At 54.4% G+C, this 22,125-nt stretch overlaps 4 protein-coding genes across 4 annotated transcripts in view; 1 reads left to right on the top strand and 3 right to left on the bottom strand.

Moving 5' to 3' along the window:
* Positions 1-2,855: 2,855 nt before the first annotated feature.
* Positions 2,856-7,252, bottom strand: CSUI_007219 (uncharacterized protein). The gene is made up of 2 exons (XM_068067369.1): positions 4,901-7,252; positions 2,856-4,379 (listed from the first exon to the last, which is right to left on the bottom strand). The coding sequence occupies exons 1-2, from the start codon at positions 6,730-6,732 to the stop codon at positions 3,179-3,181; spliced, it is 3,033 nt and encodes a 1,010-aa protein (XP_067920660.1). The 5' UTR covers positions 6,733-7,252; the 3' UTR covers positions 2,856-3,178.
* A 1,565-nt stretch (positions 7,253-8,817) lies between these two features.
* CSUI_007218 (acyl- middle domain-containing protein) lies at positions 8,818-14,897 on the bottom strand (the record flags this gene model as incomplete). Its single annotated transcript, XM_068067368.1, has 9 exons — positions 14,573-14,897; positions 13,952-14,137; positions 13,428-13,558; positions 12,804-12,922; positions 12,308-12,407; positions 11,158-12,015; positions 9,924-10,506; positions 9,352-9,471; positions 8,818-8,973 (listed from the first exon to the last, which is right to left on the bottom strand). Exons 1-9 carry the CDS (start codon positions 14,894-14,896, stop codon positions 8,818-8,820), a joined length of 2,577 nt encoding a protein of 858 aa, XP_067920659.1. The 5' UTR covers position 14,897.
* Positions 14,898-16,048: 1,151 nt separating this feature from the next.
* On the bottom strand, positions 16,049-18,788 carry CSUI_007217 (rhoptry protein rop10). Its single transcript, XM_068067367.1, has one exon. The coding sequence runs from the start codon at positions 18,105-18,107 to the stop codon at positions 16,446-16,448; it is 1,662 nt and encodes a 553-aa protein (XP_067920658.1). The 5' UTR covers positions 18,108-18,788; the 3' UTR covers positions 16,049-16,445.
* Positions 18,789-19,720: 932 nt separating this feature from the next.
* Positions 19,721-22,125, top strand: part of CSUI_007216 (uncharacterized protein) — a 3,551-nt gene continuing 1,146 nt past the window's right edge. Inside the window, exons 1-3 of the mRNA XM_068067366.1 lie at positions 19,721-20,629; positions 21,401-21,473; positions 21,997-22,097. Coding sequence (XP_067920657.1) covers positions 20,483-20,629; positions 21,401-21,473; positions 21,997-22,097 — 321 coding nt within the window. The 5' untranslated portion in view covers positions 19,721-20,482. The remainder of the gene's footprint in view (positions 20,630-21,400; positions 21,474-21,996; positions 22,098-22,125) is intronic.

Raw genomic sequence — 22,125 nt, 5'->3', positions numbered from 1 at the left:
GGGGGCGCGCAACACGACGAAAGTGAACGCACAGATCAGACATGGGCTGCCAAACCAGTCGCACCCTGTCCAGTCAGAAGCAAGTTCCGCACAAAGACAGAAGAGACACCCTGTGTCGAGAACAACACATGTAACGCCTACGCTACAGCCTGCCATGGGCGCCTAAAACAACAGCGACTAAAGACGCTACTATCCACACTGTCGCCCGGGGCGCTGCCCAGTTCCCGTCTGACTTCTTGGTGCCCGTACTGTCCGATCTGGCCGATCTCCCGCTGACCGGGCCTCCCGGATTCCCACCGCCTGCGCCTCCCGGATTCCCAGAGCCCGAGGAAGCCGGATCCAGGGTTACAGCCACGGTACAAAAGTTGTTTTCACCTGGTGTTCCTACGGGTCCTGCGCATCCCACATTGAAAGTAGCCTTTGTTGAAGGGAAAGTCCCTGGCCGGATCTTAAAAACTGCTGCCCCGCCCTTTGTTATGTCTCCTGTCCAGAGGCCTTCGGACGGGTACCCCGGCAGAACTCCTCCGTATGATTTAGTTTCACAGGCCTTGCTTGTGATCGGGCCGCTGCAGTAGGCGCTGTTGAGATTCGACGGAACAGGAACTGCGCCCACACCACAGTCCAGAGTGAACTCCGGCTCGGCTGGGGAGAGTGTGACTGCGAGGCTCTCATTTTTAGTATAAGAGCAAGTCACCTTGTTTTTTTCTTGGCTTGCCCGAACGCCCTCGACGGCAACAGCAACCATGCAGTGTTTTTCGCCGGTGGCGAGAACATTGGAACACCCGACCCAGAAACGCTGGTTGTATCGCGGAAAATTCTGTTTGGGTATCGCCAGCTCCCACGACTTCTTGCTGGTGCTCACGGTTTTTCCGCGCCACCAACCCGAAACGCCCGCTATCCCCGGAAAGAGAGAGGAGAAGTCTGCAAGCTCCTCACAGTCCTCAGGAGCACTCAGAAAGTCACGTTTTATGGCCTCACTTGTACAGACCTTCGTACCATCAAACTTGTATGGAACTGTTGATTTCACGCCTCCGATTCCGCAAAACAGAACGAAGTTTTTGCCAACGGAGGTGACGGTCACGTTCCCAACTGATTCACCTGTTTCAGGATCACAAGTGACCTGCGGCGTTTGACCCTGCGTCCCGGACGTAGCGCACTCCGCGGAAAACGGCGCCAACGCTAGAAGCAAGCAAACCAGTGAAGCCAGCCCTTTGTACTGGCAACGCTCCTTCTTGGAGGCCATCCTGTCCGGCCAGTAGTCGATGAAGAACACGCAGTTGGCGGGCCACGTACTGGTGCAAGACACAAAAGCAACACGGTACTTAAAAAGATCTCGCTCCGACTGATAGCGTACCCGAGAGAAAACGGCGATAAACCACAACAGTCAAACCGAGAAGACCGACTCCAGTAGAGAGACGAGGCTTAAGAACCGATGCTCCTCTTCAGAACAAGTGAGGAACCGGTCGACGGCGTTGCGGAGTCGCAGGTAACCACAATGGCAACCTGGCGAGACCACGTTGCAAAGCTAGTGGGAGAAAGAACAGATGATCTGCTTGCTCGGCGGCGTCAGCCGACGAAAGGTGCGCTACGACCGAACTTCCCTGCTGTCCCGAAACAGTTGCGACGCAAGTTGTGTGCTTGAACATCGTCACCATACCGCGGGCCCTCAGTCGGCTGGGCACCTCACCCGGGGGGTCGAACGTCCTTCCTGCCGCCTTCCGCGTCGGAATAGCGGCAGCGGAAGAGACGGCTACGCGTCGCTTGAACCCGGCTCCTGGGCAGGATGCCGTCGGAAACCCTCCGTCAGGTCTAGGCGTCTCTGCTTCGGACGGACCTCTGGCACAATAGACGAGATCGTTGTTTCCGACGTTGAAAGAAGTTCGCCGCCGACGAGGCGCATGGCAGGCTGTGGACATCGAGTTTGTACGCGGTTCCATCGTCACACACGGTTGTTCTGCCGTCTGCCCAGATCCGTGTTTCATACACTTTGTTGCTCTCCTAGTAGTATCAAACAGCAGCTCACCCGCATTGCTTCAGTTGGGCTCCTGGGCGGGCGCGCGCTTCCGTTTGTATAGTTATGTATTGGAGACATATGTAATGACACAGATGTGATACCACTCGGAATTTTGCGGTGGATGTAGGCGAGCTCCTCGCGTACAACGTTACGCCGTCTGTTTCTTGTCTGTCTCAAGGATGTAAGATAAATGCCTAGTGTTGAGTGTGTTTCCTCTGCATCCTGTGCAGTCCATGTGGTAGTTCCGGTTGCGCCTGTCCAGTCACCGTCGATGGGTTCGATTCGTCAGTGTTCAAACAGTTTGTTCCTGAGTACGCTGTTCTCCAGACAGCGTGTTGAAAATTGGCTGGAAATTCAGAACTCAAGAACGCTCAAGCGTTTGTTTACAGAGAAATTCAAGTGTCGCCGAAGCTTATACCCAAGCCTGCCTCACGTGTCCATGTTTGTTGCAGGCTTTTTCCATATATAGTGGTTTGGGACATTTATCACGCTCTATTTCATGTCGCTGCTCGATCCCTGGTTGGTTCAGATGGAAGCGCCAGGATTCGCGCATTCTCCAGTGCGGACTTCTTGGTTAGTACCCGACACGCCTCGCGTATCCCATTTTGTGGGCACTTCGGCGAAGGAATAGAGGCACCTATCGGTTTTGCGCGCTCCACTGTCCACATCCGCACGTTGAACTGAAGACGTCCATGTAAGGATTTTCTCCGCAGTGTCGGAACATGGGATCTACAGGTGAGCAGACGCACCAACGCCAGCTCGCTCGTGTCCCGCAGGCGCTAATGTATCCTTACTCAGCTGCTGCCGCTGCCACTCGCAAGCAGCAGGCGGCGGGACTGTACCCTTTTCTCAATGGCCGTTTCCCCAAAGTGCCTAACATTCCGTCAACGCTTGGAGAGACCAAGCAGTGCCACCGGTTTTTCGTTACCACTTCATCACGAAAAACTTTTGTCCACACAATCCGCCGACAGCCGGCAGCCAAACTGTAGGTGTTTGGTATTCACATAGCAGAGGGACGTGGGCCACCGAAAAGTTCCCAGGACAGCACCTGTTTGATTCTGTCCCATCTTTCTTGGCACTCCCGCTCGGTCTCGAGTCTCTGCAGAGTGAACTTTCTGTTGTTACACTTAGATTTGCCCTTAGCGTGGACAGACTGGGCGGCGTTCACGGCCCCGCCCCAGATCCCTCACTGTTCCTCATTTTCATCAGTGATCTGGGAGCCCGTTTGACACCATGTTCCGCTGGGCTGTCGCGGTGCTTTCGCTTACTACTGTGGCCATCTTCTTCTTTGCTGTCTGATTCAACAAGTCTTTCCCGTTCCCGTTCTTCGGCCACCCGAGCAGCTCTGCGGGCCTGCATAGCTTCCCGGTATTTCCGCTTCATCCGCCTCATGCTTCGCGTGATTTTGTCGTGAAATACGTAGCTACATCCCGCACAGCAGCCTACTACAAGTATACCTAGCATAATAACACCCGCTAGACCACCGGTTGACCAGTGGTCCGCTTGCGCCACACTGCCGGAAGCTGCTGCCTTCGCAGCAATTTCTGCAGCTTGCTCTCGGGCTTGCTCCTCTGCTAGTGCAGTTGCCAACGCAGCCTGAGCCGCAGGGGTGACCGCTGCCTCCGGAGTCACTCCCGTCGGAGTGCCGGACACTGCAGTTGCTGGGCTTCCTACTTGCAGTGGCGATGGTAGTCCACCCGGTGATACTCCAGGGGGAGCGACAAAAGCACCCCCCGTCGGAGGGATCACCGCAGGAGCTGCCACACCCGCACTGGCGCCAGGAACCCCGGCGGCAGGAGTGGAAAGTGGGGGTGTCCCCACAGCCGGGACCGCAGCAGGTGAGAGTGAAGTGAAACCGGCTGGGCTTGGAGGGAGAGGAGACCCGGGAGAGGCTACGAGAGGAGAAGCAGGAAGGGTGGGAGCTTGCTGTAGCATGAGGAGTCTGTTTGCCTCGGGAGGTATTCCGGGTTGCGGCAAAAGCGGATTCGCTGGTGGGGAGAGACCCTGGCCTCCCACGGTTCCAAGACCAGGCACAGCTTGCCCGCCCAAAACAATAGGTGGGACCTGGGGTGTTTCTTGTTCTTTTTTGGATGCAGCAGCCAGAGCAGCTTTTTTCAGGTGTTCGTCTATTTCCTCTTCTTCCCTCTTCTTCTTCTTCTTTTTCTCCCTATCCTTCTCGCTAAGCTTAGCTTCTTCCTCCTTTTCCTTCTCTTCCTTTTCTTTCCGGGTCTTCTCTTGAGCAGCTTTCTTTTCATCAAGAGTACCTGTGAAGTATATTTTCGATTTAAGGCGATGACCAGCACGTAGAGGGCCTTCCCGCAAAAATGTTTTCATCTCCTTTTTCGCCTTTTCACTGACCGGTTTGCTGCAAAAGGAACAGGAAAACGCGAACCACGAACAACAGAGGCTTCTTACGAAGGCGGCCTTGCGTAAAAGGACACAGAGAAAAGGCTTTCGCCACGCACACTGACTAGAGAAGACCGGTCAAAGGACAGGCGCTACTACCCACCCCCCACCTATACAATCCAAGCATAGCACTGGCTTGAATTAGGTCACGACGCTAGTGCTGTCTCCTCTTGTACATGGCAAAACTTAAGATGCTTGGTGAGAACCAGTGCTCTCCCCACCTTAGCTCGAGACAGCTTCGTTTCCTTTGCCCCCAGAACAGAACATTTCTTTCTTTGCCTCGCGCCAGGTGGTCCGGGCACTGATTGACGAGATGTGCCTGTTGGGGTGGGGTGCGGCACCAGAGCTACAGGTGGTATCAATCGCGGTCGGGCATGCCAAGTAGTAATTCTCGCTAAGGAGCTTGGTAGCTTCATGTACGTGTTCGGGCGCTTATACTGGAGCGGGTGAGGTGTGCTGAGGCAGGTAAGGTGTACTTACTTGCGATCATTCCCTTTCTTCTTGGTCCATGCCGGGACGTAGTCTGCCCCCTTTTCCTGAACGAGCTTCGGGAGGGTGCCCCACTCCCTCTTTTTTTTCACTTTTTCTTCTTTCTTCTCCTTCTTGTCTTCGGCTTTCTTCTTTTTTTCTCCCTCCTCGTCCTCCTCCTCTTCGGACTTGTCTTTCTCTTCGGACTTGTCCTTCTCTTCGGACTTGTCCTTCTCTTCGGACTCGTCCTTCTCTTCGGACTTCTCCTTCTCTTCGGACTCGTCCTTCTCTTCGGACTTCTCCTTCTCTTCGCCTTCATTCTCTTCGGCCTTCTCCTTCTCTTCTTCTTTCTCTTCTCTCTTCTCCTCCTCCTCTTCCTTCTTCTCCTCCTCCTCTTCTTTTTTCTCCTTCTGCTCTTCCGCCGATTCTTTCTCTTCCTCCTTTTCCTCCTCGGTCGATCCCTTGTGCTCTTTCGTTTCCCCCTCCCCTTCCTCCTTTCCTTCCTTCTCTTCAGCCTCCTCTTCACTGCCCTCCCCCGTCTTCTCTTTGCTTTCTTCGTCGTCTTTTGCTTCGTCAGTCTTGCCCTCTTTTTTTTCCTCCGCGTCGCTAGCAGCTGATCCCTTGTCATCGTCGTCATCCCCGTCCTCAGCTTCGCTCGCTACGGCTAAAAACGCTGGACCTTCTGAGAGGGCTGCATCCCAAAGGGCCACTAAGCTGTCTGGCTGTCGTCTCCTCCAGGCTGTTGTGTATGCACCTTCCGCAAACAGGTCCGCGTGGTCAACTAAACCTTGTGCAAGGCGTGAGCGGCGCCTTCCGTTTGAAAAACCCTTTGGAGTCTCTTGCAGCAGGTCATCGTGGCGGAAAAGATGACGCTGTCGAGCTCCATAATCGCGTTCTGTGAACTGGCTTCGAAAAGATCCCCGCAAAAACTGGCCGTTCACTGAAGACGTTTGGTGTCCTTGGTCGTGAGTTTTCTGGCCCTCCCGAGCATAGGTAGATTCTCTTCTCAGCACATACCCAGGAGCCTGCAGACCCCCGACTTCGATATTTCCTGCATCGCCGCTATAGAAGCCCAGCCTACCAAGAGCTTTCCCATGGTAAAGGGCCTCTGTTCGGTAGCGATTTCTCCACCCTGTGCCCAGCTGTACTGACGGGTCCTGAGCACGGAGATCCCCATGTCGGCCGGAAACCGCATGGTGTGAGGTATCTTCGCTGGAGCCGTGCTCTGCCTTTGAATAATCCGTAGACAGCTCTACCTGGGCTACAGGATGCATTGAAGAAATGATGTAATCAGACGCAGAAGCTGCCTCTTCCTCCCCCTGTCGGTGGGGAGGTAGGTCTCCAAGCTCTTGGCCTAGCCGCCAAGATGGCTTTGTGACCGGCTGGAAAGAAGAGACTGAGGGAAAGGCTTCCTCTGAGTGTTGCGGATAACGAGGAAGTTTCTTTTTGTGGGCGCCGAGTTCGTGCTGATGAAGCAGCACTGCATTGCTGCAGAAGAGCGTGTAACCAAACAGTGTAGGATTTAGGGCAAAGTGACTTAGCAGAGCACCATGTGAACAGAAAAACACACAGCAAAAAAGAATTCGAGCGAAACAGATTCTGTTGGCCAAGATGCCATGCTTCGTCCCGAACGCTGGCGATGACTTTGTTGGCAAAGGCGGGGGTTTGCTTTTGCCGGCACCGCAGTCGCTGTTGAGGGCGGAACAATTATTGGAGCCACGCGAAACACCTGCTTTCCGAGACGGGGCCGACTGAGACTGCCGACACAGCAGCTGTCCTGGACTTGTCGGTATTCTTGTCCCTCCCCTGAAGCCGTCCGCAGGACGGCCTTGCAAGGAGTTCATCCTTTACACGGCCATGGGTAGCTAGACTAGAAGATACCCGGAGGACCAGTTCCTCAAGGAAGTCCAGTTTGACTGGGTCGACACGGAGACCACATGACTCTTCCGCGGCAGGCGAAGTCATGCAGAAAGGTCGGCCACGAAAAAGAGGCAATAAAAATGTTTTCACTGAAACAAAGTAATGATCGAGTTCGGTGACCGGCACGGACGCGGAGACGCTCCGATGAAAGAAGTAGGCAGCATGCTGAAAGGAACACTAGCCGGATAAAGATCTGGAGACACTCTGCATTCATGTGCCGGCCTCCGAGCAGAAGAGAGCCACAGAATTAGGGGCCGGCTCATCTCGGCCAGGCGCCGACTTCACCGAATTATCTTTCAGTCGCTTCGGCCACCGCGGACACTTGTCCTTGTCTTGCGAAAGCGCAATGAAGAACTCGAACAGGACGAGGCTCAAAACGATTAGGTGCTGGCAAAGCTGTTGAGAGCGTTGGAAGAAGAAACGAAGTAAATAGCAGTCCGCGTTATATTTGAGGAAAAAACGAAGTCGGCCCCGTAAACAGCCGAAGAGTCATGCCGCAGCTACTAACCGTAGTTGACTAGCTGGCCAGTCTGCTACTCTCAGCCAGTCAGTATGGCGACTTTGCGAAAGACAATGTCCTGCCACGATTGAATAATGTACCCGGAATGCCGGTCTAACCATGTGCGTCCGACTGCGCACACGGCAGTGCTTTCAGACCCGGTAGCAAGTGGAAGCCGCAAAGAGAATTAAAGACTGTCACTGTGCTCTACCCTAGAGAAGGGAGGCCCGGGCTGGTGTCCCTCAGTCTAGGGCCTCCATTCAGCCACGACCGTACGTGATCGGAAGGTAATCTGAAAGGGGGAGTGAACGTCGGGCAGCAGGCGTCAACCCCTGGGTCACCAAGCTTGGTTGGTTTCAGCTGGCAAAAAGTCGCGTATGCTCCACTCGTTGAAGCAAGTGCAACGGGACATGCAACAGCACGTGAACATACCTGCCGGGCGCGGCCCGACGGACTTCGGCTACGCATCAGGATTCCTGGTACACAGGGCCCAACAGTTTGCCGTTAAACGAGGTGTCTGTTTGGATTGGGCTAGAACCTGTGGGCTGAGATGATCAGCACGGATCAGATGTGTGAAGGGAAAGCCGCTTGCTGCTTGCTGGAGCATTCCCCAGCCGCCGGGCGACTGATACTGATAGTAAGTCTGAACCGCGTCTGATGAGCGGCAGATCGCATGGCAAAGAAAATGATTGTAGTCTTAAGCCGCGTGCACAGCTGAAGCAGCGCAGCGAGAACAGATCCACCGAAAGCGATATCTCATACAATGCGCGGAGCGCACGGGACTGCTTGGCTACTTTCTCTAGCTGCAACCATGTTTCTTCAGCCACCTTAGAAACCGTCCAAGAAGCCCTCACAGTGCCAGCGTGACGAAGAGGTACCTTGGCACCCCATTTGAACAACGATGCAGCAGCCTAAAAGGAAACCCCCCCATAGTGCTGAGTTGGAGACTACGAAAACAACTTCTTCCTACAAAGACGGGTAACTTGTTCGTTCTCCGGAGAGTAGAGTTTACTTTTTTAAGCCGTCGACATACACACACTCTACATGGTTCGCTAAGCTAGCGATGCATCAAAATCCGCCCGGGAGTTTTCTAACCGGCATCCCAGGGAACAATTCAATGCTACGAACTCTCGCAGCGTTATTCAGCAGCTTCCCGTCGTAGCTGCGTGGTCTTGTGATGAACGTAATTTTAGCACCGGCAGTAATTGTCCTGCGCCTTCTTGTACCCTTTTTCCACGGACAGAGTCGAATACCGCCCGCCGCAAGAAATTCTGTCACAACTCGCCATGTTTGGGTCGCTGCATATCGTTGTATGCCTTCCAATCGCGGGCTATGGGCGCGAAAAGCAGCTGGAAACACCATAAACAGCGGACCGACAAACTGGCTTGAGCGTGCACTCCCCGAGAGGGGTACAGAAAGGTCTGCTACCACCCACCTGTCAGACCCTAGCTGAAACGTGTAACGGTAAGTTATCTTGCAAGAGTAACCCACCTGTGAACTTTGTGAATCCTCAGACATCATTTCTTGAAACCCTCAAACTCACTTCATCTGGTATTCCGAAGCAGTCTATCAGCTGCATGCTGATGGACGCAACGCGGTCGACCCAGGCGTTCCTCTTCTGCCGAAGAGTGTGAACTTCATCCTGACGCAGCATCTTTTCTTCCACCTGCAGGGACGAAACCGACGTCTGTTTCTGGAAAGGCTTCGAGTGTTGCTGTCGTCCCGGCTTACTATACAGTGTGACTTAACCCCAGGTAATACTGTTCTCGCAGACGCTGTGTTGGGAAAAGCAAGATGCCAGCCAGAGAGCCCTCTCCGCACGATGAGATGGGACTCTTCGGCTGATCTACCGCTAACTCAGAAGTTCCTAGCCGCAGTACGAAACGCTGCTGACACCCCGAAACGGCAAGGCAGCGCCTGTTTTTTCGGTGAACGGATTGGGCTCGTTAACTACCGCCGAGGGAAGACCGTGCGGACGAGGGACAGATAAGAATGAGTACTGAGCTCTACGCGAAGAAAGTTGCTCAGCTCGTCAGTCGCTTACCATGAATGCGAGGTCATCCTCGATACACGTGAGCCCGAAGAGGCACAATGGGGCTTCCAGTGCTTGACTGCAACTTCGATGCCCATGCTGCAGCAGGTGACCCAGCATCCGTAAGTAAGCCTGCAGGAAGGTGCATCGGAGTCACTGAGTTTCAACAATCGCCCTCCGCCCACCGTTCCCGTGTAGAGGCTCTCGGGAATACAAACGCAAACAATTCCGTCCCCAAGCAGGGTTTAGGGTTAGGGTTTAGGGACCTTCCGGTTGCAAAAAATTTAGCTGCCATCTATCAGCAGACGCAAGCTGGGGTGGCTTGCTTACAGCCGGGCCCTTGTCCGCCCGGTGGTTCTGCCATACGTTTTTTTCGGTCTCGCCGGGACGGAACGAACACAGACGGCTCCCATCCACTCCGAGGCTAATCAAAACGCACCGAGGACTGATTGTACTCTCAGAACAGCATATTTCGCCCCAACGCGGCGTATAAGGAACCGGTTCCTCTGTACCGTCGGGTCAACGACTCGCTGCGTCTCAGAGCTGTGTGTCCGCCTCGTGTTGTCTTGCTCTGGGAATCTCACCTCGAAAGCTGCCAGGTCAGCAAAACACTTCGCCAAAGAGGCTGGACTCGACGAGAATATGAGATCATGTGTGTCTAAGTCTGCCATCCACAGGTCATACACCATTTGTCGCTTCGCATCCGCTTGGGATGAGGAACTCCTTTCCTGCCACTTCCCTGCCTGAACCTCCGTAGCGTCACTCCGTGTCCCATTGAGTCTGGAGTCCTGCTTCATGGCAAGCAGCTGCCGTAGGCTCCTGAGCTTCCGCGCAATTCGCAGGCGCAAAAGGGTATGTAAGCGTCTCAGAAGAGGGTTTCTCGAAGCGTACATCGAAGGTGGATACGTTACCCCAGTACTCTCTTCTCCGGAGGCGCAAGCGAGTGCCGGAGGGAAAGAGGGTTCGGCTGGCGGGGGCGGTACCGCCGTGTGAGGATCCAAATGAGTCGCGAAGAGAGGAGAAAATTCCGGAAGGACGGCGAGCGCGTCATCACCCGGGGTGTCCCTTGTGACGTCTTGGGGAGGTTCCGCGATAGCGCGTAGCCAGGCCGGTGCATTCTGCTGAGTTGACCTGGTGTAAATCTCCTTGCTCACTTTAGCGTACAGACTGTAAAATGAAACAACAGCTAAGACAGGGCAACCAGCTCCAGGATCGCTCCCCAGCAGCTGAAAAAGGTAAAGGCGGAGCGATGGTTCGCGCGAATGTGGGCGCCGTGGTAGGCTTGCGTTCTGGCTGATGTGATGTGAGGACAAAGAGCCACCAGTCGCTTTGGTGGTAGTCCAGCGCCAAGCCCAGTCCCGGAGCTGTATGAAAGTCTCCCAAAATACAGATACGGGTTGACTGCAGATCCGGCGTGCTTGACTGGCGCTCAATACTACGACAGTGCGTGCGGCGACCGAATGCATGAAGACTAAGCACGAGTCAGACACACGGAAGGGCACCGCCAAGATGTGCGGGCGAATGAGCTTTCAGGAAGCTTCCCAGCTGCCTGGCAATTAGGAAGGCAACTTTCCCACACTTTTACGAGGGGATCACGATAACTGTCGTCATACGCATCCGCGTTTCAAGTGTGCATCTAACGATGGGAGACGGGGATCACAGCCTACCAACCCAGACCAAATATGCCTGGATTATATCTTCTCACACTGACCTGTTTTTAACCTCTTTGCCAGCGCATATACAGCTTGTCCATATATGTACGAGGCAAGAATATACGTTTACGATAAGATCCAACACGGGCCGGGTAGAAGTGCTCACACGCGGTTGTCTCCCTCGGCAGTCATGCCTGCATGGGCAGCTCCGATGAACTCTCCGAACATGTTAGCACTAAGGAAACCTCCACCGCCACATCGCTCCCTTCCTGCCGTAGCGATCTCCTGGGCACACCACGCCACAGTCGGCTTCAGAGCACAGCAGTGCAGGACGACTTCGAGCCTTGCGCTCGCATGAGCCTCTAAGAGGCCTCGGATCGCCATGGACCCAATAAAGAACGGATTGTTATTTCGGTTGAGGTCGTCAGCTTCCTCTTCCTCGGCTGCGCCCTTTTGCCTTTCGCCCGAGGCAGCACGCCTGGACAAGAAGGCGTCACGAGCTTTCGCGGTCTCCGAGATGATGCGTGTAAAGCGCTCATAGAGCGCCTTCACCTCATTGGTCCAGGCCATGAGAACAATGGCCTGCGCCAAAAGAGGCATAAGAGCTTGCCGTTGAACTGCAAATGCAAGAATTGGCGTGTCCGAGAGACCCGACGGGCCTGTTGACAGCCGACTGGCAGAATAACGCAAAGTATTGGTGAGCACGACCTTAATGCCGCCGAGCATCATGGACGCAATGCACAGTCGCCCAGACAGCAGCTGCTCAGTCTGCAAGAGAAATCGATTTCTTGCCGCCGAACCTGCACTCGTCGCGACTTCTCTGTGAGGACGTTGCTGGGTGGCCATTTGGGGAACTGTAGCTTCAGTGAAAGGTTCACTGTCTCCGGAAACTGGCCTGGCATTGTCCCGCCGATCACTGAAGACGATCGGCTCGGGCTCGACAATCGAGACAAATCCTCCGTCAGGTCGCACTTTGCTTACAGCATCCAGTAGGTTCTCCCGAGGGATTCTCACATTGTCGAACCTGTTGATCAGCCACGGGAAGACGGAAAGGTCAAAAGCAAACTAATATGACATCCTCCTACGACCCCATCGAACGGAAATGTAAGCCTTCCCCGTGAATACACGTTTTCATGTAAGTTGACCGGGGGGTCACATACCTCGGGAGCCGGGACAGAAGGGTCCTGTGAAACTCCACGACACTTGGCCAGGGAGGCAGTTTTCGTATAGAATGAACTACATAGCGTGATAGAGGGATGGAGTGCGCTGCGACCAAGTGCTTTATAGACCCCGGCAAGTTAAGCAAATGTTCTCACGCGATTTTCGCGTTGTCGACACCGTTACAGCCGATCCTGTGGCCCATGTCCTCAATGGTCACACCAGGGCATACGCGGAGATCTTCAGACGAGGAATCACCTGTAGAAGCACACATCCCAGAAGGGACACGAGTCTTCTCGTGAGACGAGGGCAACTCCCCAAGCCCTTCGTAGCCCCGGGAAGACCGCGCTACGTAGTCAAGCCCTCAGCTCTCCGTAAATCCCCTCGGTCCATCTGGCACTCTTTTCTTTTGTATTCAATCATCAGTTACCCTCATTGGGAGAAAAGGGCCCGCGGCGCAACACGAACGAGAGCAAAAATCAACAAGGTATAAGGAATGCGAAGCCCCGAAGTGGAAGCGAGCGCAAGCTACCCGAGGGCAGTCGGCAGCCAGCACACACATGAACTCAAACCACCCCTTGGGCTTTAGACAGCAATTTCACATACCTCCCCACGAAGGTAAGCCAAAGCAGAGAACGGAAGCCGAGAGCTCACCAGTGCCGGAACATCTGCGAATTGGTACGAGGAAAGCGTGCACGCCCCGCTTGACGCCCCGGGTAATTAGCTGAGCGAAGACGATTGCCCATGATGCGTGAAGAGCGCCGTTTGTTATCCTAAGAATTCGCAATAGAAACAGCTGACTGGCGGAGCACTGAAAATTAACAGCACCGACCAACACCGGCCATCGTGACCATGAACCCCAAAGACTCCGGATGTCTAAAAGATAGCGAATTCGCTGGTCGAGTGCAATGGAGACGTATCGCAGAATACCAACAACACAACGAAACCTCTTCACGTCTGTCAGCAAGAAGATGGGGCAGCATGTATCCTCGTACCTGGTGCGTTCCCGCTTTGATGAAGCATAGTCGTCACAGCACTGAGCCGCAATCACGCTCCACCAAAAGCCAGGAGCATGTACAGCAGTTTGACCCATACAGATCTTTGGCGAAAGCGGTCATTCTATACTCCACAGTTCATGTTCAGAGGAGGTGCGCTGTCGCAGCGGACACCCCAGCTCTCTACTCACGGCACCTCTGACTGAGGAGATCAACGCGACAGGAGCTAAGCCCAGTAACTACACAATAATAAAAGAACTGCTGCATGGTTCGATGCGGGTACCAGTATTTCTGAGAGAGTATCGTGGGCGAATTGATGACAAACTGCTCCCGAGCGTCATCATACGTAGCCGTTGTTTCCAGACAGACTGCGTTGTTGCCGTAGCCCAGCTCCGTCAAAGCAAAGCAACCAATCTGAGAAGGCGGAAGACGCATCGGAACATTACGCTGGATGGAAAAGGTTCACGCTAACAGTGTCAAATGCTGGAGGATTCGCTTCGGTCTAGCGTAGCGGACCCACCTTGGCTGAGTGTTACCGGACACCCACCTACACTATCCGACCAACAAAGACGCTGTACGTCGAGAAAGCGACACCGGATAGCACCGGAGACACTGATTTGAACCAACTGACGGGAAACTCGCTGCAAGCAAAGCTTCTTCAAAGAAGCGTTTCTGGTCCTGCGATGAGTAGGACGGTGCGCCAAACTGCGTCCTAGGTGCCCGCACTACGATGACTCCTTGAAAACATCCAGGAAGCCGAACGCGCGCAGCCTGGTTCCAGCTGGCCTGGAGTTCGTCCTGACGTACCTCGTCAAGCGTGTCGATCTTACTCAGCAGCTCCTGTCTCAGGGGGTTGGTCTCCGTGCCGAGCCTCAGCAGGGTGCCACCAAAGAGGTTAAACTGAACTGTGAATTTAGTAGCCAGAGAAGCGTCCAGCATGCCGCAGCACTCATGGAGTGTCAAGATCCGTCGAGGTGCTCTGTCGAAGTCGAGCTGTAACAGAATACGGACACTCAGGACGAAGGTGTCGTCCAACTGCGCAGGAGGAAGTGGCCACTCGGGAGCCCGACAAGACGGACCCAATCACATTGGTTCTGTGTCTCCCCGCTACCGAAGTAGTCAGGAAACGAGCAGGGGGGAACTACCTCCCGCGCCACAAGATCTCTCTAGCTGACCGAGCGAACACTGTGCCGGTTTCTCCCTCACATGGGTGAGCAGCTGGTTCCGCTGCCGTACGAGATCTGAGAAGAGTGCCGGAGGGTAGCGGTCCTTTTGTGTAACACAGGTTTCCCTGATCCCTGCGGTGCAGTGTTGCGCACTCGACCAGCTGCTATGAGACGAAATACAGGTGTTCCTCAGAGCAGTGCCAGTACAGAAGTTCATGTCCCGGGAGAGGCACTGCTCTGCGGAGCAGTTATCGTGACGTACTATAGAAAAGAGCCGCGCGCGGCAGATCTTCCGGAGACGCTCTAGTGCAAGGTCACGTTGGACAGAAAGCAGGACGTTGAACCTAGGAGTGAAGAGCTCGAGATTTTCCAAGGCGACCTGCTGAATGCCTCGTCTACAAACGTGACTGTCCCCCGCGAGTAGCCACTGAAAATAGGACCATGAGGAAACAGGCACTCCCGCAAGAAGAACCTGGTCAATATGAGTTGCGTCCTCGGGCCGAGGCCTAACAGCTGCAGGGGGACCCAGACTCTCATCCTTCTCTTCTGACAAAACAGAAAAAGTAGGAGCTGGAATGATCTCCATTCTGTCAAGCGCAGCGGACACGAAGAAAAAGTGTATCTTTTCAGAAAAATTCAGTCGCAAAAACTAGAGACGGAAGATTTGTTAGACGGATGCGCAACTCCGCGAATCCCTTCCACCTGCGGTTCACCTGTCAGAACTCGCACTAGCCTAACTGAGAGCCTTGATGCAACAGAACAAGCAGTAAACTGTACGAGAGACGAACTCCCCGGGTGCTGGTTGGGCTCTCAGGCTCAACAATAGTTCGCCTTCAGGTGAGGCGCCTCACAAAAAAGAACACGCCGAATCTCCTCCCTCCGGCAGCATGCCGATTCTAGCAATCAAAAGCTCCCCAGCATGGAGAGTTAGTTGGACAACCACAGACACCGGGCAAAGGAGTTGTGCAAGAAGCATAGATTCCAGGGTTTTTGAGCGCGGGCTCGGTGACGCCGGGCGCCCCCCCGCCCTGGGTGAATACGAGTCAAAGGCCCCTCTGTCCGACAATACTAAGCCACACAGCCAAGAAAGGGGGAGCCCAATGTAGGCCCTTCACTAGCCGTACAGGAAGCCTGCAGCGTTAGTCCACGCAACCAGTTGGCCCTCCCTACAAGAGCAGAATTATTTTTGCCGATCAAACGAGGGCATGAATCTGGTTGGAGGCGCTGTTGACGTGATAAAGTAGCACGGACTCCCCTCCCGTCCCTCGCTTCGCAGTCTACTTCTCTAGGGTGCCCGTCTACTCAATGAAACAGTGCAACCAAAGTTTCCTAATTTCAGACTGACAAGTAGTCACGAGTAGTTCTTGTCACAGGGCACGATATTCGTGCTAATGCCTGCTTTCCCTTTTTTCGCGGCAGTATTGTACAGTTGCGACTATTATTGAAGGGTTTGGGACCTGTTCGTAGGCGGTCTCCTTTGCCAGCGAATGTTGAGGTAACCTAGGTATCTGTCTCGTAGTAGCCAGCGGAAACGTGTGTCGAGGGCAGTTCCTTGGTGTCCTATCCCGGCGCTCAGAGTGCTTTCCCTCAGGTTTTGACCCGTAGCAGCCGCTTTATAACGTCTTGGTGCCTCTACGCACCGCCCTGTCGGGCTCAACTCGCTCGGTGTTCTAGGATTTCAGTCCATGCAACAAGGTTGAAAAACTAAAGTTTTCGGACCAAAAACAATAGAGACAGCACGGGACACCACTGCTTACGTTACGCTGGTACCCAGCCGAAACCGGTGACATGCTTCCACCCGGAATGCTACCAAGAAATTGCCAAACAGTCCTGTAGCAGGACAAGCACTGGTACAATGGTATTCTACCCAGGTCCAACAGGGCACCCGCACTTTCCGCCTCGTCTCAGAGTGGGTTCCGGAGTCTGCGCTGAGAATGAAGCCGTCGTGAGCGCGTTTGTCGGCACCCCGCCTGGAGATAATTACTTGGGCGAAGCGGCAACTTTTTCCGAGTAAGCCGGGGCGAGGCAGGGCACGTTACCACAGACTGTTGTGCATCACTCCTAGCGTTATATATAGCGGTGGCCGGTGCAGACCCCACGTATCTTGCAGTGTGCTTTCACGTCCCCTCTGACTGTCAGACTCGTGCTTCCTCGTCACTCGGTGCGCTGTCAGAAGCGTCTAAGCTACCCACGTCTGCACCCCCAGCTTCCTTTTCCTGCTCCTCCGGTCGATCATTGCCGGCGGTGTCGCCTTCCTGATCGAACCGCAGATCGGTTGGCTTCTCTGACGATTCAGAACCTCCCGAGTCTGTCCGGTTTGATGCGTCTGACGATTCACTAGATTTCGTTTCGGTTTCAGAAGGGAGACTCGAGGAACCGACTTCGTCGGCGGCACCGGTGCTTGATGACCCGGCCGCAGGTAGCCGCACGCTCGCTGGCAGAGGCTCCGGCGGTGTGGCTGCCGCTGACAAAGCTGGGCTTTCTCCTGGTGAAACCACCGCAGGAGACACCGCCTCCTGCCCGGGTGTACTTCCGGGTTGTCTGGGAACCGCGACCTTCGAGGAGCGCGGTGGAGGCGGTGCTGCTTGGCGTGCACGGAGAGCAGAGAATAATGAAGTGGCATTGTGTAGAAGGTCGATTGCCGGCCTCCAGTTTCTCGCCTGACGGGATAGTGAACCCTGAATATCCGTGTGCCGCAGCAGTCGGTAATGGTCTCCTCCTTTCATGAGAAATTCCGATGTCCACCCTTGCACCTGAGGCTTCACGAGTAAACGCGGTCCAAGCTCTGGCGCCTCCTGTCGAGCTTCATCTGCACTGGCTGCCACTTTTGTCGCGGATGTCTTCTCTTCTGGGACTTTTCCCGGCGGGATTGAAAGCTTTTCACCCGGAGCCCCCGATGCTGAACTCTCCTGAGTAGACGCACTAGACTCTGTGCTCGGCGCTCCATCCTGGCTGTCACGTGTAGCCTCTCCTGTCCGACCATCTTGATCTGGTTGGACGGCCGTCTCTTCTGCGGTGGGTGACTCGCCTTCCGGAGCTTCTTCAACTGACTCCGCCGGCTTCGACTCCTCCGTCGACATGTCTGACGCACCATCTTCTGAAGAAGCCGCGGCAGGCTCTGTACCCGAACCTCCATCATCCCCGTCACCTGTACCTGCACGGCCATCTTGGTTTGATTGGTCGCCTGTGTCATCTGCGGTGGGTGTTTCGCCGTCTGAAGTTTCTTCAAGTGACTCTGCCGGTCTGGGCTCCTCCTCCTGAGGCCCCTCTGCCGCTGCATCTGTTGAACCAGTAGAATCTGGCTCCGACTCTCCACTCTGTGTTTTACCTCCATCTACTGCTGGACTGTCATCTCCACTACCGGGGCTACCTGTATCTGTCGAGGGCTCTCCACGACCAGTCCCGCCATCCGGACCAAGGAGCGCCGTCCCGTCGTTTCCAGATCCTTGTCCATCGGGATCAGCGGGGGCTGTGCTTCCATCTGCCAGTGGCTGTTCACTCCGTGACAGTGCCCGGTCAGCAGCACTTGATGTCAACTCCCCAAAGCTCTGGTCTTCATAGGGATAGGAAGCAGGCGTCAGAAAGGAAGTGTAGGGGTCTGAATCGAACTCATCCGGATCCGTGTAGAGTTGTTCGGCCGGATAAGGATCCGGGATTATGGGTAGGGTTTCTACGAGCTCGTCACTCCATAAAGGGGAGGCAGGAGACCGCAATAATAACCCGTTCGCAACAGGGAACAGGCGCAACAAAAGAATTCCAGAAAGAAAGAAGCAGCTTGTTCGTCCCTGGTCCAACATTTTGTCGAGAGGAGCGCACGTTAACGTCGAGCCAGCGTCGTCCGAGACGGGACTATCCACGAGGCACTCAAAAGGCACTGAAAAACTGGCAGGCGCACGCCGTTGAGTAGTAGAGAATGACTGTAGTTCAGTACGTAGTGAGCGGGCGTGAACACTTTTTAATGATACGCTGTGCTTGCCCTATCAATGCAGCCAGGCTGGGGGTGTCGCTAGCGACAATGAATGATGGTGTCAGACATGGTGCAGTTGGGAATAAGCAGAACGCCGGTAGGGAGCCCTATCACGAGAAGTGGTGCACGAGAGAAAGGAAACATTCACACGAGCGTCTGGTAGAATTTGTGTCGCGGGGGCGCTGGCTGTCAGACCCGTGTCAAGATGCCGTGAAGACACGCCAGGTTGACTGCGGCAATCCAGCAACCCGCGGAAGCAGGCCTCAACTGGAATGATGGATGCTACCAATAAATTATTATTGCAGGCAGCAAGGAGATTTTATCTCTGAGACGACTCACATTAAATTACAGTCCTGCAAGTGTTGTCTCAATGAATAGGCCACTGCTTGCGGAAGGGCTGGCCAACGAGCAACACCCGTCCACAGCGTGGCAGCTCCGGCCACAGGCTTGACTAGTTTCCGTCGCGCTTTGCCGTCCTTCCCAGGCCTCCTCGCCTCGATAAATGCATTCGCGTCCAGACATGTATCATTCCAGCAAAAGTACCTCCCTCGGTCCTTTCTTGCTGCGAGCCGTTGGCCTGCTGCGAGGTGAAGACAATGCGGTCAGCGCCGCATCGCGCTGCCGACAGCCGGTTCCTCTCGCAGCACATGGGGCTTCATGGCCGTTCGAGGTTCACAGCACTTTCGCCGGTTAGCTTCCAAGGCACTTGACGAAATCTGCTAGTCCGAGTCGGCTACTTTTTCGCCCCCTCCGCGGTCACCCGCTGTAAACGGCTGAGTGAGGCTACAAGCGCTCCCTGGGGAGGACCTGAGAATTCGAGTTCATTCAGCGATTTAGCGACGCTCCGTTAGGCTCTCACCACTACTCGACGCAGGCGCTAAGACCGCGAGTCTGATGAGTGATCTTGGCGTCCGTTTGTGTCCCAGGGTCTGGTTTCATCGTAGTCGAGGGACCACTGCAGGCTTTGGCGGGCATATCAGTAGTCCCCAACCAATTGTGGCGCTGAACAATCGCCGTGTGTCAAGGATCACGCGTTGACACTCCAAGGAGCGGCTACATTACATTCCGGTCTTGTGTATGGACGGGATTTCAGTCCATGACTAATTGCCGCGTGATTCTTCGTTCTTATGGAGTCCCTCCGAGCTAGTAAATTGCTGGCTTCAGCAAGACATTAGTAAGGGCGACGGGGCGTTGTTTATCAGTGAGAAAACAAGTTCGGTTCTTCTTTTTCTCTGGAAGCGAAGCACGCGTCCCTCTTCATCAGGTACCCAAACGGGACTATAAGAAATACGCAGATCCTCATCGCGCCGGAAACTCACGCGTAGCACAAGGATCAGAGTGCACACGTAAAACCGGTACCGGACACGTATGTCCGTGTTCACCCACACGTATTCATTACGGTAACCGTTAGTTCCATCCCCGCACATCCTAGTGCCTGGTCCCCCACATGTGGTTGCACTTTATTGCCCTTGGATCGAACCGCCATGACATCTCTCCGCATTGCGAAACTGGAGGAAATTAGCTCTTCCGTTGCCAGTGTCAATGCGCCATGAAGATACAAAGCCCTCAGCAGTCTCGGTGACGGCCCAGCAGACAGCGGTGACGCCTACAAGACCTGAGCTCTGGCGCAAAGCAGGGCTCGCAGGTGGGACTGCTGCCAGTCTGGGTTCCACCTTGAACGCCCGGGTTGATCGCTTTTCACTTTTCACTGTGACCCCTCCCATACTGGAAACATGCCTTACGGGTCACTGTTTTCATCGGTTCTTATCCATGGCTCGCCTTCAAGTCCTACACTCCATGACCACCAACGTGTTTATACCCAGCCGTTCAAGCTTCAGGATAGCGTACGACGGGCTCGCAACCTTTCGATGCGGAATACCTGTTGTATCTCGCCTGTCAATTTGCCTGCTTCCCAATAGCTGGAATGAAGTTGCTGAGTGCTGAATAATATATATCATCTGCAGGTCGCCCACGGTTACGTTTCCGGCGACATTGTCTGCATCTGATCCAGCTCGACAACCACCTGCGCAAGTGGTCGAGGATCTTTTTGTCGGCCAGACATTCTTTTTGCATCTGCTTAACTGCTGTTGGGGTTTTCAGTGGCAATTACGAAGGAGTGCCGTTACTTAGCGCTCAAGCTGACTTCTGAGGATCGACTGCTCACCTGGGTTGTGTCCTCGCCATTTTTTCCACGATTCTACCGCTATGGCAAACGCACGGGAGGTGGCGGAGTGTCTTATGCTTTCAATAGCATTTTTAGGGGCGCTGTCCTCACTCAACAGAGCTGACTGCAACTTCCCCCTCTTCGTCTATCTCTGGTGGGCATTCTTCCATGTTCCGGAAGACAAGAAGGTAGGAGCTCCGTTTTTTGTGACTCGCCGTTCGCCTACGAAGCCAAATGCCCTCACTTTGGACCGCTTTTTTGCCGTGCGGGTGGAGGGCCGGAATTCTACGACCGTTTGAGTCGCTGGCAAGCACGACTGAACACTGTGTGTCCGGAGTGAAGCTGGCCTCATGGGAAATTGTACATGCTGGTCACCTGCTTGGTGAGATGTGTGCGTGGTGATTTCTTGACCCGCTGTGGGAACTGCTTGGGCAACGCCGAAGTATTAGTGGGACAGCCAGTCTCCTTCACTCACCTCTGTGCCTTCTTGGGCTCTTCACGGTTGTACCAGTGCCGAGGAGCTCGCTGTTCGCCTCGGCAGCTGAACCTGACTGGACTGCACCCAGACTTCTTTGGTGATCTAGTTGCCGGTCTATGCTAGGTAGTTCAGCAATTTCAACAGGGAGTTGCGATCTGGTCCTGCTCATTTTTTTCGCAATCAGTTCCTGCTTTCATAGGTGAGCACTTCTTTGCTTTTCAGCGCCTTTCCGTAGAGGTACTGTAGCCCGAGCACGACGTCATAACCCTTCAACTTGTTCGGGGTCAGTCTCTCCCAGAGCGGACCCGACAGATTGGAACGGGCTGATGCTTGTTCGACAGCAGGCAGGAGTGGCGGTACGGTGTCTTTTCCGTAGTAGAAGAGAGAAAAGAGGAGAAAAGAAGTCCTCTTCCCCTTTCCCTTCATTGCAACTCAACGAGGTGGCATATCATTTGCCCGTCTGGTATCTTTGCCTGTTCAGCGACAGCAGCGCTTCATGGTTTCCTTCATCTTTCTTTCCATTATTCAAGACATTTTCTACGTTTTATATTGGCGTAAGACATCACTTCGCTCTTGGCCGGCGTTGTCGCTGCCTCTTAAGTCATATTCGAGCCAGAGGTTCAGCAAGCGTTTTCTCACATTTGGCGATGAGTGCCCCAGTCTGAACGGTTCCCGAATACCCTCTCGGGTGTTCATCTCCTGAGCAAGGCTGGGGGAATTTTGTTCAGTTAGTCGCGGGTTGGGCGGAGTCGTGAGGTCAGCTAATGTGTAAAGGCTTTATTGTCTTGTGTTGCGAGTCGTCACGTGGGGGGCAGCTGGACGGACTTACTTGGTGCTTCTGGCTCACACTTATGCTACACCTCCTAAGTCGCTTCACAATCTCGGGGGGAGTAGAGTCAAGCCCAAGAGGGTTTACTTTGCGCCGCTGAATTTGCCAAGCCCGCTCCTTTGGCTGTAATGTCGTTAGGTAGTAGACGGGACAGTGGGAACCTGGTTAATCCGTCACTTGTCGCCCCACTAGAGAGGTCGGTGCTTTGGGCCAAGTTCCAACGTTCTGTGCTTGTCTTCGATGCCCAGCTATCCGGTGGTTCGCCCACGATTGGCTCGCCGTCTCGAACGACACCGAAGGTCTTCATGTCATGGTGACCTTCTTCGCTTTGCTTGAAATTTTCTTAAAGGTATGAGTGGAGAAGTTCCGGAGTACTT

This window comes from Cystoisospora suis (genome assembly GCF_002600585.1).
Source record: "Cystoisospora suis strain Wien I chromosome Unknown contig_3752, whole genome shotgun sequence".
Taxonomy (NCBI): domain Eukaryota; phylum Apicomplexa; class Conoidasida; order Eucoccidiorida; family Sarcocystidae; genus Cystoisospora; species Cystoisospora suis.
This window is presented reverse-complemented; position numbering and strand designations above follow the sequence as displayed.

Bases quoted from the DNA above. Each gene is read 5' to 3' on its own strand.
- CSUI_007217 (XM_068067367.1), bottom strand. From the start codon at position 18,107: ATGTTGGACCAGGGACGAACAAGCTGCTTCTTTCTTTCTGGAATTCTT.
- CSUI_007219 (XM_068067369.1), bottom strand. From the start codon at position 6,732: ATGAACTCCTTGCAAGGCCGTCCTGCGGACGGCTTCAGGGGAGGGACA. The intron at 4,380-4,900 runs GTAAGTACACCT...TTCCTTTTGCAG, and splicing joins AAGAAAGGGAATGATCGCAA to CAAACCGGTCAGTGAAAAGG.